At 40.4% G+C, this 15,965-nt stretch overlaps 1 protein-coding gene across 2 annotated transcripts; it reads left to right on the forward strand.

Annotated features, from left to right (window-relative positions):
- The first annotated feature begins 110 nt into the window (after positions 1-110).
- On the forward strand, positions 111-15,749 carry tnfaip8l1 (tumor necrosis factor, alpha-induced protein 8-like 1). 2 transcript variants are annotated; one of them, XM_046392302.1, is made up of 4 exons: positions 111-555; positions 1,490-1,554; positions 11,856-12,135; positions 13,162-15,749. In XM_046392302.1, exons 3-4 carry the CDS (start codon positions 11,864-11,866, stop codon positions 13,448-13,450), a joined length of 561 nt encoding a protein of 186 aa, XP_046248258.1. In that variant the 5' UTR covers positions 111-555; positions 1,490-1,554; positions 11,856-11,863; the 3' UTR covers positions 13,451-15,749. The 2 variants fall into 2 exon arrangements, with proteins under 2 accessions (XP_046248258.1, XP_046248257.1); XM_046392301.1 differs by lacking the exon at positions 1,490-1,554.
- The last annotated feature ends 216 nt before the right edge of the window (positions 15,750-15,965 follow it).

Below are 15,965 nucleotides of genomic sequence, written 5' to 3' on the forward strand. Positions count from 1 at the left end.
TTCATTGTTCCTTTAACACCATTTCCTCTGGGAAATTTTCAGCCTTGGGACGGGGAACTGGACAAGGATAATTACTGGAAACCCTAATGGGGGTAGGGAATGTGCTGGCTGTAAATGGTCCTTTCTTTTGGCCTGATTGGGCTGGTCTACTCCCCTTTTAGCTCCTTCATTGGCCCAAGCCAACATCAATCTGTTGATTTCCATGTCCCCCCTCAAGTTTGAAACTTTTTTTTTTTTTTTTACGAGGAAGAGGAATCGGGTTTCAACCTAACTCTTGTAACCGAATTCACTGCAGCCGAGAGAAGAAAACACTCTTTCAATAATTCACACATCTGTGCTTGTTCCACGGCTACAGAACAAAAAAGGGAGCTGCGAGGGGAGGACGTTTTCTTATCCAGCGGATATCCAACATAACAAGCGAACAAACAAGAAACATGCTGTGAAGCGACTTTCCCCCTCCTGTGCTGCCAGGATGAAGACTTGAGAGGTTTTGTTCAGGTTAACTTGTCATCTTGTTGGCTGACCGTTCCTGTGTCCCACTGAGGTGAAGGAAAGGTGAGTTCATGTCGCTGGCACAAGGTGATCTTAACGGTCGGACAGTTTGTGATGAAACATCTCATCAACAAACGGTCGTGTCTGTCTGGCAGAGGCCTGTGGTCAAATGACTCCCGAGTTATTAGGCCGTTAAAATGTTTGCTGTTATCAGTTTTTTCTTGATGACAGTGGTCCGTTGTTCAACGTCCCTACTTGAGTTTGGTCTCACGGGTTTCTTGTCCTTCTTTGACAGGCTGTGGTTTTAATACAAAGTTAGCGGAAGTAACGGTCAGTCATTTGAAGCTTATCAGGACGTGATTCAAATACAGCATCTTGATAAGCTAGCCGCAATTGGCAACAAAAAATAATGGTTCAACTTTTTATGGTATACAAGGCTAGTGTAGCCTAAACTATAATAATTCTTTTAGTATTGAAACTGAGAAGTTCTTAATGTGATTAAATTTGTTAGGCTTTTGCATTTTATTACCTTATCTGGCAGTTTTGTGTGTTACGTAGTAACTTGGGGTTGCGTAGAAACACTACAATTCACTAACTCTCGTGTAGGGCTTCGGACCATGTTTGCTAAAGGATTGTATGTATTGTCTGTGTTCTGCACAAACCTGATGAAAGATAAAGCAATTTGCAGAGAACATGTACATCATGTGGCCAAGTGAGACAATATTTTACAAGAACCTTATGTTTTATACATCAGTTGTGAGTCTGCTTAGTTTTTATTTACCATGTTACAAAAAGTGAGGAAATATGACGAATGAGGGGGGAAAGAAAAGGATAAAGAAAAAGCTTTTTATCCCAGCTGGTTTAAATATCTAATAAGCCTCATTGTAGTTTCTGTATAATCCACTGTGTATGCAAACTAAGACAGAAAAGGCCTAAGACGTATGTTTTGCAAACACTGATATGTTTTGTAACACATTGCTGTGTTTACATCTTAAAGCTTCTTCCTAGAACAAGGCCCGAGTGTGGATGAATAGCTTCACTGTGCAGCCAAGACTCTGGCAGGTAGTGGCACACATTATCATGCACAGCCTCAACAGACATGTCAAATGAATTATGGCCACAGATCAGGACTTGGAGTTGCCCCTCTCCTTGCATTAGCTGCATCAGCGGTGAAATGATTTGCAGTTTTTGGACCTACTTTGTTTTAGTTACCTAGACTTCCTCTGCGTCTTTGTTGTTGGTAGCAGTAGTTGACAGCCGTTGAGCTGAGGCAGGGCCAAATGCATTTTAACTGTAGGCTTATTGTATCAACATAAGCTAATGAAAACATTATGAATATTATATTCAATTTCAGCCCCTAAATCCTACGCACTGGACCTTTTGAAGTCATTTGTAAAGCAAAAATGCCAAATATTTTCTAGATTCAGCCTCTCATTTGGGAGGATTTGCTGCTTTTCTCTTTAATATCACTGTTACATTTTTTGCCCTCTTTCTTAACATTTTATTGTCTAAGCTAGCAGTTCTCTGCCTTTTAGGCATGTGACCTCTTTAAAAGAAGTGTCTTCATCAGAAATTGAACTTTGGGTTTGGACTGCTGGATGGACAAAACAATCTGTAGTTGCCACATTGAGCTTCAGGCAGTCATCATAGGCATTTTTATATAGAAGATTAATTGCTTAATTAATGTGGTAATCAATAATGAAAACAGTTATTAGTTATCAAATTGGTGTCCACTCCTTTGGGCAGCGTGAAAATAGTGAAATTAAAATACAGTAAAGTTCAGTAGAAATACATTCAAAATGCATTGATTTCAGATTTCATTCATGACTGGTTTTAATGAATGTTTGCTTTTCATCATTAATCATGGCTTTGTGCTTCACAATAACTTTATTATTGCTGCAGTACAATGGGATTCTGAAAAGACGAAATATGATAATATACAATAATTGCCCAGCAGGATTAAGCAGATGCTGGTGAGCCTCATCTCTGTTCATTTCAGCGTAATTGTATCTGTGCAGATCCCCTCCTCTGAGCGTCTTTTAGAATAGGACAATACAGTCACGTTGCCAGACATGCAGCGTTATTAAGGGCAGAGCTTGAAATTGCAGCAGTAATGCTGGAGACACTTTTGAGTCCTGCTGCGGAGAATACATGATAACTCACTGACAAGACAAGAGAGGTGTTTGACCCGCTTTTACTAGGCTGCAGAGTTCAGCCGAGCAAGCAGGTGGCCTCCGGTTTCCCTGGAAACCTGAAACACTCAGAGCGTGTGGCCTTGTCTGAAAGAGCAGAGCCGCATGACCTGCAAATATCATGGCGTTGTTTGAAATGGAGAGAGTGAGGGATGATATCTGCCATTAGACTGGACTCATTTGAGATCCCGCTTGAGTCATCTCCATCCCGATTCCAAAAATGTTGGAACGCTGTGCAGAAGGCATTTAAACAGAATGTGATCATTTTCTAATCCTTTTTGACATGTAATAAAATGAATGCAGTACAAAGACAAAATATCTAGTGTTTGACCTTATCAACTTGATTCTTGTAAATATATGCTCATTTGTAATTTGGTGCCAGCAAAAAGGTGGGACTGGCGCAACAGAAGACTGGGAAAGGTGTGGAATGCTGTTGATCACAGGTGATTTAATATGATTGGGTATGAAAAGTGCATCTTCGAAAGGCACAGTCGTCCACATGCAAAGGTGGGGCTCACCACTTTGTGAGACATGGGGTGGGCAAATAGTCCAACAGTTTAAGAACAACATTTCTCAACATACAGTTGCAAGGAATTTAGGGATTTCACCATCTGCAATTTGCGTAATTAAGAGATTAAAAAGGGGGAGTTACTTCCGTAGTGTGGAAGTGGATTGGCTTCAAAAGATCAGATGTTCAACGGTAATGTGTAAGAATATGTAAGATTAGCAAGAGGACTCTAACAACAGAATGTATTTGACCTCCTTCGAGCACAAAGGACCAAAGACCCTGTGAGGACAGCTCAGCTACTAATGCGAGTTCTCAACAAAAAAACGTGTTTCAATATTTTGTCATATCACCTAAAATATTAATATCACAGAAATACCCTGAAATGTTGTAATATTATTTTACTGTTCACCTGTCAGTCACAATCAGGTCCTCATATCCTCTGATGCAGCACCCTCTCTGTTTTTACTGATCTCCAATCCTGCTGTTCTTGCAGCCAAGCACACTGGTATTTGCCACTTCACTGACATTCTGAGTTAACAAATTATGCTCTCTGGGCTTGAAGTGAATAAAATTAGTCATAATGTGTCCCGCGTTTATGGTGGCCTTAATTAAAATGTCATAGGCCCAGACATCAGTCATAGCTCAAGCACCAGTTAGCACCTTGATTATGTCCTGCATTATTTGCAGCACTGTTAAGATGTTAATTACATTGTAAGCAGTATGTAATTAAAACTTGGATGTAAAAGCGAAGTCATGTGAGAGTGGACCAATCTTTTTATTCTTTAACATTCGCTTTGTTTTTTGTTGTTTTTTTTTTTCCACAGAACTAATATTCCGTATCTGCTCAACTGTAACCATAAAACAACTACCCACTTATGAATTTTAATGCCAGAACAAATGTTGTCAGTGAGAGTTGTGTTGGCCCGGCCTCGGGCAGCGCAGCACATACTGTATTCCCAGCCTTATTATACATGCGTAACACTGACTGATGTTCCTAAATGAACACTATCATTTCACAGCCACCGTATCTCCCCTGTATGTGTTGGTAGCCCACCCCTAATCCCTGCCCCAACCTGTTGCACTGTAGCAGACTCTTAGCCTCGGGTCTATTTTAGTCCAAATCGGCAGGCTGAATTATTAATCCCCAATCCATTATATGCCAATGCGTTAATTATTAATTGTTCCGTGGGCTCTGGCAGATCTGAGAAAACCGTTAAAAAAGGGTAGGATGGGGCATGGTGTCTGAGCGAAAGGCACTGATTGCCTCCTTTCTCAGCAGATCTGCACAACTCTTCACAGATGGTGACTGTGTGGGAAGATGAGAAAGCAACAGCACATATCCACCATACAAGGATCTACTTCAGTCAAAGCATGCATGTTCACATGTGTATGACTTAACGGATGCAATTATGGCTCTTGTGTCAAAGCCACTGAACCAGATGAGTGGTGTCTACAAAGAGGCCATTATGTAGACATATACACCTGCCATATGTGATTGTTAACATGCACGTCATTTCCAGGACCAGATCTCTTATTAGCGCTCAGCATCTCCTCTGTAATGCAACATCTCGAGAGGAGAACGAGACAAACACTACAGAACTTGATGAAAGATGAAATTTCAGCGTTCATTTGTCCTGAAATCCTGCTGTTGATTCCCTGACAGTGGAGTGGTTCCAGTCGTACAGCTCATTTGAGTAGTTTCTTGTCCTCTCTGAACACAAAGCACGGATGCACCTTATATAACAACCAGGATTGTCTATTGTTTCTCAGAGTGCAGACAGATTATATCATACAGCTGGGGAGAATCTGTGGAGGAAGAAGTTTTATGCTTCAAGATTTCCCAATAAGAATTTGTTGTAATGACATCCATAATGCTTTTGGTCATAATCAAGAAGCTTTTTTCAAACCGTCTCTCTACCTGTTTATTTTTTTTTGTGATTTTTCTTTTTCTGGCAGCTGTGTGGTGTTGTGAGGCTTTTGTTCAAACTGGCCTTGGAAAAGGTAGGGTTGTAGCCCTGTAAACTTCCCCTATTCACACATGCAGGCTGTTTTTTATTTACCTTTTACTCCTGGGAGTGCTACCAAAACGCAGCAAAGCAAATACAATACATTCAGAATGTGTACACAGTATAACATCATCCAATCCAGTTCAACAACCCTGTAGTAAATACTACCTTTATAAAGCTTATCATGATTAGTTTTTTGCTGGCACCTTGTCAAATATGTGCCAATTCAACTCTGTATGTTATTGCTTCTTGTGTTTTTAATATTATTTTGTCCCTCCCAATAAGTGCTGGATTATAAGACAACTTATTATACCAACACTATTAATACTGTACCCGAACTTTGCTCTTTAAACCAAAGTTTTTCTAGTTTATGATTCTTTAGTTTATGTCATTTTAGGCTTTGAGAGATTGTGATGGATATTTTTTTATACTAAATCAAATGGATTAATCAGTAATTTAAAAAAAGTTGTAGACCTACATGGATTCTACTTGCACCTTTTTGACCAGTTTTAAGCTTTTAAATTATTTGTGTTATTTTGCATTTTTGAAGAATCGACAGCAGCAGGAAGAGAGGAAATGCTAATGTTCACAAGCTAATGTTAAGTTAAAATCCCGCATTCAGTCTTTTACTCCAGTAAAAGTATAAAAATAATAACATGAAAATATACTTTGTTGTTACGTAGTAATGCATTAGTGTGTCAACATCACTACAGCTGGTAAAGCTGTGGCTTATTTTTATTATGTTATGTATTGCTGCATGGCTGAAGCATAAAAATACATCATGATTTATGACACTTATATTTTGTATTAGTAATTTGACTGCATCCTTGCAAGTTGCTAAAGCTGTAAAATTAAATGTAGTGAAGTAAAACGTACAATACTGTCATCCAGAAAGTACTGTAGTGGAAGTATGAAGTAGCATAAAATGGAAATGCTCAAAGTAATGTGAAAGTACCTCTAAATTGTACTTAAGTACAAGTATAGTAGTGGAGTAAATGTACTTACTTACATTCCACCACTGGTCTTGAACCTCTGGGTGACCAAGGCTTTTGTGAAGGATTAAAACCAAAAAAGAATCTCGTAGAATGAATGTAGTCCATGCACCTTGAAAATCTTAATTAATCTTCTGATTATTGACCTAATAAGTTAAGTACACTGCAGGATAAAAGATTCCTGTCATGTATCAGAGATAATTATAGACAGACATTACGTGGAGGGCAGATTGTTGGACTGTTGGTGTTGTTTGGTGCATGATTTGGGTATGATTTGTCTGTTCAGAAAGTTAGAGAGCAGTAAATCTCTACAAATGCAGAGCCATTCTCAGTAATCGGCTCCATCTTATAGCAGTGAAGCCCTTTTTTTTTTCTTTTTTTTTAAACCTTCCCCTGCCGATCGAGTCGTGTCTGTCAGGGTCACAGCGCCCCAATCCATGGGACTACTGATCCCTGAAGAATATGAAAGTCGTGACATTTTCTGCTGCCATCAACCAATCTCTCGTAAGATGAAGTGTCATGGAAAGTTTTACAATCTCTGCCAAAGCCTTTTTAGCAACTTGTGGTGGCCAAGCACTGTAGAAACATACTCTTTATTGGTTTTCTCTTTATGCTGGCTGTTATCAGTATCCACCAAGCTGTCTAGATTGGCAGCAGGTATTAGAGTGGTGATATTTTGGGTGCTGTGGCCTCTTCCTCCTCATGAGGCATGATGGCATTGGTTAGAGTGGGCAGAAACTGCAGGTGTATCCAATTTCTGGCTCTTTCTCACCTGTCACACCTCAGCTTTAGTTTGACTGACAAAGGAGTACAGTTGATGCAGAGGCTGCATCCTGGATCCTGCTCAATGCCCCCTTTTGGAAAACTAATGCCATGCTTACATCATGTTGGATTTACTCTAAATACGGGCAGCCAAAAAGCAAAGAAACATTCATGTCAAGTAGCATGTGTGGATTTCCTAAGTAGCATACAGTAGCTAGATCCTGTTTGGTTTTATGAAATGTTTTGTTTTTTCTTCCTCTGTTTATCTTTGGGTTAGGGATTGTTGTTTGGACAAAATAAGAAAGGATGGGTGAGGATGAAGGCCCAGGATAAAAATAAATAAAATAGAGCAATATAGTCATACATATACACTTATTTACATGTACATGGGCTCTTTGAAACTGTGATGAAAATAGTATTATGTTCTGACATTTTAAGGGTGGTTCTCAACTCAACTGTCATGAGTTGTGAATAGTTCAAGCAAGCAAAGTGTTTTTTTTTTGTTGTTTTTTTTACCTTCATGGATTGCTTCATTTAAAGGATTGAGGATTAAAGGATCCAGTATTTCACAATAAACAAAGACTACAAGACATGTAGTACATGTAGCTACATGGCTACATGTAGCCATGTAGCACTGTGAGGCTGTACTGAGGCCCAGTAGTGCTTTGAGCTACATGCTAATGCCAACATGCTAACATGCTTACAGTGACAACTCCAGCATGATGATGTTTGATGGGGGTATTGTTCTTGATCTTAGTTTAGTGTCTTAGCATGCTGAGCGCAAAGTGTAGCTAAGGATGATGGGAATTTTGACCTGTGGATAGTTTTAGGTGATAAATCGGAGGATCACTAACGTTGTCGTTCATCCTGTGGGGAACATTTCAGTCAAAACCAAATAGGTAACCCGACATACTGACACTCTCCTCCCCAGAGCTGCACCGCTAGTCAACAGTCTAACTGATACTGACAATAATTATTGGTTGCAGCTCTAATATTAAAAATAGTAATAATTGACCAGCAACAGTTGTCATTGTCATTAATTATCATGAATAAACTACACAGTTCTTCTGCAGTTGTAGTAATAAGATGTCCAAGTCATTTTTTTTTCTGCTCTTACTCGCTGCATTCATCTCAAAAGTCTCGGCAGCCACTACACTGTGAAAACGCTAAATGAAAACGACAACTATTCAGCGGCATCATCCCACGTATTCCCCTTTCCACTAATGCATTGGGAAAAGGGTCCCCAGTCTAGACAGCTTTACCTGCCCTGAAACTCAAAGAGACAAAGCAAATTAAACTCGGGTAATAAAAAGCCGATAGAGCTTCATCTGACCCAACTTCAATAATCCTCCAAGGACTAGAAGGGACAGTTAGGTTATTTCTTTGTCATCACAGCTTCTTTCTACCTCGGTCCGTCAGTCAGGCGGGGTTGACAGGGCTGTCTACACCTTCAGACGGGTGTGAGAGTCCCTTACATTACTCAGGCTCCCTCACTGTCACAAGACATCCATCCAGCACTGAGTACGGTCCGGTTTCATTTCCATGAGTCATGTTTACTCAGCTTTTGCCCTCATGCCTTTTTGAGTGAATGCACGCTGGCTCGTTCTCAGCGAGTTGATGATTTTGTAGCTTGTCTAACTGCCATAATTATGCTGAGGAGCTGCTGGCTGCCGCAATCTGTCTTTGTTTTTCATTTTCAGCTGCTTGGCACACCAGCCCTATCAGTAATGTGTATATGCTAACGTGTGTGCTGATGTTTGTGTGATTTCTGTGTGCACCGATGGCTGTGGCTTGTATATTTTCAAACATCATTCAGCAGTTTTTGCTGCTGTCATGTCTTGTTCTGCTTTAAATCTGTTAAAAAAAAAAATGTTCCTCTGTGGATACTACAGAGACGCTTTGTCAGGGTTGGCCCGGGTGTCCCTGGGCACCAGACTTCACAGGCCATTTAGATTTGGCACTAACCACTTTCATGCTGCAAAGTCACCAAAAAAAGATTACTTGATCGAAAACCTTTTTATCGCTACAAGGACCTGTCCCAGGAGGACCTTCTTTTCATGAACTCTTTAGTTTTCTTGCCGTGGGGAAATGGAGGTGGTGAAGTGAGGATCTCTCTCCATCCCTTAGCCAGGGGTCTGTTATGTCGTTCCGCAACTTTGATTGAAAACTCAGACAGACAAGTTAAAGTGTTTGCAAGACAAACACTCTTCCCTTTCTGATTCTTTTCCTTCCTTCCGGCACCGGCAGGCTAGGGCTGACAGCTATGATGGCTCTGGTCCCCGACGAGAGTGGAATTTAATGAGCACTATGAAATCGCCCTCCAATCTGAGGAAAAAGGTTGCTTTTCTTAATGTGCCCATTATCCATTTGCACTTCTCTAAACTCTTATATCAGCAAGGCCACAGAAGGAAGAGAGGGTGGTAAATGAAGACTTACTCTTAAGTGCTGCGATAAGCGATTGTCCTCTTGAGATGATTAGAGGGTGACAGCAGGACTAAGTGATTGTTTTCAGTCGCCACTCAAAAAGAAATAAATTTCTGCTGTTTTTTTTTTTTTTTTTGTCTGATCATTAGTGTGTTTCTGCTTTTTATCCATTTCACACACATTGCGTCAGGAAAGGATTTCTGTAACGAGTGCAGCCTGGCAAGTTTAGAGTTACAATTGCAGTGAAATGGTCGATGGGGGATCTACGAGTGATCCTTGATCAGCACATGAAGCGGCCCGATTAAAGATCCAGCACCTGCAAAGAGAGAGAGAGGGAGTAAAACCACATTTCAGCATGAGATAGTTTATAAATGACCTCTCATTCAGGATTGATATATAATACATCCCCACCCTTTCGCTCTCCATCTCTGTGCCTCTTGTCTTTGCTCTCGCTCTCCTCTTGTGTCTCCTCCCTGGGAAGCATCCTGCTGACACTCTCTCTAAGGAGTCTTATTGATATTCTTGGAGAGGCATTGCAGAGGGAGGGAGAAAGCAAGAGAGAGGAATGAAAGTCACACACTAGCAGCAGACGCACTGCCTTCTAGTACAAACAACAGTAAAAATCACAAGTCACCCAGCAGGGATGTGTCTCCGTTCATTTTGTCTGCTACGCTAATACAATCTTTTCTGCTTTAGTTGTTTTCTTGTTTTGTTTTGTTTTTGTTTTTTGTTGTTGTTTTTTTTTTTAATTCTTCAGCATGTGTAAAGGCAATTCAGGCCATTCATTCACAATTTTGGTAAAGCTTTTGGGTAACGTTCATGTGGAGGAATACTGTGTAAAATTAAGCCCGTATTGTGATGTGAAAAGGACTCTTTGCTCAAATATAATTAGTTTGTTTTCACATCCTGGCTGACAGGCATGTTAGTAACATGGAGATATGTGAAGGAAATAAGATCTGACTTTTGAGCCTGTATCATATTTAGCTTTTGGCCTGAGATGAAGAAGCGTTTGATTTTGTTTTTCCTCGATTCCTAAGATGCGATACAATAGGGATAAGGATTGTTTAAATATTTTTGATACTGGTCTCCGTACTGATACCAAAACTCTGAGGAGCGGTGAAGGAGACTGTTACTTTGTGTAGTTTTCATCTGTAAAATTCTGCAGAGAATTTGGGGAATAAATCATTGCCTTAAGTTTCCCTGAAACACTTACACTGATTATGAAAATTACTTAAGATTTTCTGTCACTCAACTAATCAGCCAAGTCAGTTATTAAGCCAAACACTGTCTGGTGTCAGCTCCAGGATTTGCTGCTTTATTTATTTGCTTTCTTTATTGTATGATTGCAAAATAACTATGTTTGGGTTTTCAAACTCTGTCAAACAAAGCAAGCAATCTGAGGATGTCACTTTGGGCTTTGGAAAATTGGTACAATTTTCTGATATTTTTCATGAATGATATTAATAAAAATAAGTTAGTAGCTCCAGACCTATTTTCAGTATCCCCAAAATTAAGTTTAGAAAGTTGTTTCATGATTCTTATTTCAGATAAAATTAATTAATTTTTAGTTCTTTTTGTATAATTGTGTAAGAATAGATTTGAACATAGCGACCATGTCATACCCAAATTTTAAGCACTGTTTCACCCTCCTCTTCACCCTTTTCCATAGATGTTTTGTTGTCTTATTTACTGTCATATCTCAAGTTTGGAAGTCTGTGAAGGTTAGAGGGCGAGTAAAAAAAAAAAAAAGAAAAATAGATTTGTCGTGTTTTTGTGTAAGAAGGAATGTACAAACCCGAACAAGTGACCCACAGAACACATCGAGACGTGGCTGCTGAAATGATGTGGCATGTGTGGGCCTGCCTCATGTGATGGGATATTTATGCAACTCCATCATGGGTGCAGCTTTTCACTGATTCATTCTGGTTTGGCACACAAACACACACTTAGTAACAGCATCATAAATAAAACGAGCAACATGCGTGCGTTGAATGAGTTAGTACTGCCTGTCTCCTGCTCACACACACACACACACACACACACACACACCTTGTTCCCCCGAATGCATTCAGCCGATGAGACACCCAGATTACATCGTCCGCTCTGCGTGGTCATGCTGTAACTGACTTTTTCTCTTGCAAGCGTAATGACACATTCTTCTCTAAACTACCTTGTAGGCTCTGAGCCAGAGGGTTGCTGGGACTAATTTGACAGCTGCCACGGCTCATTATCTGATAAAGGGGACAGTTCTTGGCCCTGCAGTTTAAACATAGTGTAGATGTTATTTGCAATAACCTCACACATTTCAAGCTGTCATTGTGTTGTGTTTGGCCCGTTTGGCTTTTGAGATAAAAAAAATCTGAGCCACTTTCCATTCATTTCTAGTTTCATATCACGTGTTCAAAAGCTAGGAAATAAAAAGTGTTTTTAGTTATGTAACCACACTTATCCTCTCTTTTTCTGTCTCACCCCAACCCAGACTTGACCATGGACTCCTTCAGCACGAAGAACTTAGCCCTGCAAGCGCAGAAGAAGCTGATGAGCAAGATGGCCACCAAGAGCATGGCCAGCCTCTTCATCGACGACACCAGCAGCGAAGTGCTTGACGAGCTGTACCGTGTCACCAAGGAGTACACTCGCAACCGCAAAGAGTCCCAGAAGATCATCAAGAACTTGGTGAAGATGGTGGTGAAGCTCGGGGTGCTCTACAGAAACAATCAGTTCAACACCGAGGAGCTGATCCTGGTGGAGAACTTCAGGTAGGCAGCAAGACTCATTAAAGGAATCATTTGGGGAAATTTTTGAAGCTTGTTACCACTTTCATGTCTGTGTGCTAAATACAGAGTAAAAGCCTGGAGGCCTTACATGAAGGCTGGAGGCAACAACTAGCACGGCTCTGTCCAGAGTTTAGAAATTGCCTATCACCCTCTTTGTGATGTTTAAGTCAGCCTGGAGGTTAATTCCGAGCCACAGCTGCAATATATCTTCCATTTGGTGAGAAGAACTGCTGAAGTACTTGCAAATTATTGGCAAAATGACTACACTGTCTCCATCGCTGGTAGTTGCATGTAAATCCAATCTAATCATAACACCAATACATCACTCATACGTGACACGTAGCCAATTTACATTTCAATTTAAATTATGTGACTAGAGGGTTAGGAGTGAAGCTAATCATGCATAAATACTCCAAAGTCACAATAACAGGAACATGCAGCATATTTGTTATGCACATTGTGACATTCAGAGGTGTTGGTAGGCGTATGTTGGAAGTTTAGACACAGCCGAGTAGCTGTTTCCTCCTGCTTCGCTCAGTCTTTTTGATAAGCTAGGATAATTGCCTCCTGGTTCTTGCTCTGTGCTTTACGCTCGGACATGAAGGGAAGTATCAGTCTTCTCATCTAATTCTCAGAAATTGACCAAATAAGCATGTGACATCCTACTATATGTTTGAGTATTCTTATATTGCAACTGCAGTTAAAGTACATATTTGTGCGTTGATGGAAGCGAATTAAGGAGATTGACTTTTACATCAGTTTATATGTTTTCCACTAAAACACTAAAACTCAGCCCAGAGGGATGTGAAGCTGACTTAAATGCACAGTATGGAGAATTGCGATTATATTAGCAAGGCTGTGAAGGACAATACTATAACTGATATAGGGGAGGGATATGAAACTTTTCTAAAGAAAATCACAAATCAGCAGTTTCTATTTTTGCCTCCCTCTGCTGCTCCAGTCAGAATTAGAAACTGACAGCCTCTCTTGTTCCTTCTCGTCTCATAGGAAGAAAGTCCACACTCTGGCCATGACGGCGGTCAGTTTCCACCAGATCGAGTTCACCTTTGACCGACGCGTCATGAGCGCCATCTTGAATGATTGTCGTGAACTGCTGCACCAGGCCATCAAACGCCACCTGACAGCCAAGAGCCACTCGCGAGTCAACCACGTCTTCAATCACTTCGCCGACTGTGACTTCCTGGCTGCTCTCTACGGGCCCTCTGAGGTTTATCGCGCACACCTGCAGAGGATCTGTAACGGGGTCAACAAGATGCTTGACGAGGGAAACCTCTGACCTCTGCTGGCCTCGTCGTCTGGCGCCTTTTACTTTTGGTCACCGATTCCCTACAATCTTGCTGGTTTTATTTTTTTAAGGTGGCAATCATGAACATTTTTATTCTTCCTTTGTTGCTTTCTGTTTGTGTGTGTCTGTCAGTCGTTACTGTCACACTGAAAATTCTTCTGGCTAGTTAGTCCAAAGTCTGTTTCTTTTTAAGCATAAGTTTTTATTATTCCACAGTAAACAAAACCCACCAGATTTTTTTTGTTGTTGTTGTTGTTTTTTTGTTTTTTTTTTTTAATGAATGTAAAACTCCATGCTCTTATCAGTATATTCAGAGGTAGGAGTCTTGACAACTGTGCCTTGGGAAAAAAAACACATTTCTATCTTTCCAAGGGCACCATGCTTGCTCACTTACTTAATCAAAAAGACATGAATCCAGGCACAGGCTTTCAGTTATATTTCTGTGAGGTGCCTTTAATGGACGAAAATGGTTTGGGGAGCACCAGGAGAGGAGATGAATTTCGGTCTCTTTCAAATACCCAAGGATATAAAGAAGTTTTTTTTTTTTCATTTGTCCGTTTTTCTTAAAGTGGTATTGCACTCGATTCTGAATAAGCGCTGTACTGTACTTTCCTGAATAATGAAACCATGTGAAGCCCGGCAGTTGAGTAATCCTGCTTAACCTGCATCTTACAACTCTCACCATCATGCACTGAAGTCCACTTTGTAGAGAGGCCAGGCTTTTGTTTAGGAGTCACCTATAAACCTAGTTTGGATTTAACAGTCTGGTTTATAGCCACCACGACAAAAGTGAAGTATTTGGGTCATAGGGGGACCATAAACGTGAAGGAATTTGATTGTGCTGTGTGCTGTTGATTGTCTCTGCGCAGACTAAACTGTCTCGCTGACTTTGTCTGTGTATATGCTCATTTGCTCAGACCAACTTTCTTTTTTTCCTTTGCCTACAAATGCCATAAACACAGCAGGGGAGCGGAGCAATGTGGCACCAGGTGCAAAGGGTTGCTCTGGCATTCTGAGGGGAATAAAGCACGAGTGCAGTGGAACCACTCGTCATAAAAGATGTTTGAGCCCAGGGTTGGCTGTGTTTCAGATTTATCGGTGTTGCCTCGGGTTTATCCAAAAAAAGCACTAACCTCTGGTTTAAATTCTGACAGATCTGAACTAAAAAGACTCCCCATGTGCAGCCAGATGAAAGGCTGGACACAAACTGCAGCTTCGAGTCTATGAAAAGGACCAGGCAGGGTTTAGAGATTAGAGCAGAGACAAACACAGAACCTGATTGTACTCTCCCTCTGCAATTATAGCCCCCAGCTCTGGGGTGGTATAATGGCCTATAGCCTGCCTCTGACGAGCAGCTACTCCATTTACCAACACAGCAGCCTCGTGTTATGTGATGGAGATAACCATCTCTGTTTGCATGATGCAAGTCCTTTAATGGATTTAAAGATGTTGTGTTTCTTGTTTATAAAGGAGCATATGAATAGTTACTACTATCCCTCTTGAACCTCACATAATAACTGTCTTTCCTTTTTGTCTATGTGTTTTTGTATCTCTGAGCCTGTCTGGGAGATTGTTTTGTGCTGCGGCCTGATTTTGTATTCTGCGTGTGAGCGTGTGCGTGTGTGTTTGTGTGTGTACCTGTGAGAGAATTGGAAATTGAGCCGTGTAATAAGCACTGTGCTTTTCCAGATAGGATTGCTGAAACTTTTAACTTCATCCACAGCAGCTCTGCCAAAGAAAGGGAGACTGATATTTCTCTTAATGCAGTCTTTTTCCAGAGGAACATTTCAGAAAACAGTATGCACTTGATAATTATAACCCTGCTAATGGTGACAGTGAAGACGAAGGTGTTGGCTTTTGTGGTTCCTTTTTTTTTTCTTTTTTGTTAATTTGCCTTTGATAGTCTCAGTGTATTCTCATTTGTTAGAACCATTTGAATCTGACTGCATCATTTTGGGAGACTTTGAAGTAAATCCTTCTTCCTAAGTCCCCCAAAACAGTTGACTTTAATTGTCTTTGGATGCCATTTTTTTCCAATCCCTTCACATCTCAGGGTTAGTTTAAATCTCCCTCGATTTAAAATCCATTACACACAAAGTAGAAATCACCAGGAACCTCACTGCCCCACTTGTTTTACTCCATAGGCCTTTTGAATTAAGCATCCTTTTGTTTTTACTATGAATTGTGAACTGTTTTTATTTTCACTCATGTACATACAATTGTTTTTCTGTCTCTGTCTGTATTGTATCCTGACACAGCAAATATAATACAATTTACTTTTTTAAAAGAATAAATTTCTTGTCTTCATTTATTTATTTATTTATTTATTTATTTATCCTCAGTTGAGTGTCTTTCCATTAGTATGTTGGAGTTTTCCAGCCAGATCAGGGGGGTAATCTGACTATGTCTGACCTGGATTTCATTGGCCAAATCCCTTCCTCCTGCTCCTAGCATTGTTGGGAAGCCATGAAAGCAAACATAAACTCATCCTTACTCAAAAACAATT

The sequence above is a fragment of the Scatophagus argus genome, chromosome 6, assembly GCF_020382885.2.
Source record: "Scatophagus argus isolate fScaArg1 chromosome 6, fScaArg1.pri, whole genome shotgun sequence".
NCBI classification, from domain to species: Eukaryota; Metazoa; Chordata; class Actinopteri; family Scatophagidae; genus Scatophagus; species Scatophagus argus.

Bases quoted from the DNA above. Each gene is read 5' to 3' on its own strand.
- tnfaip8l1 (XM_046392302.1), top strand. From the start codon at position 11,864: ATGGACTCCTTCAGCACGAAGAACTTAGCCCTGCAAGCGCAGAAGAAG. The intron at 12,136-13,161 runs GTAGGCAGCAAG...CTCGTCTCATAG, and splicing joins ATCCTGGTGGAGAACTTCAG to GAAGAAAGTCCACACTCTGG.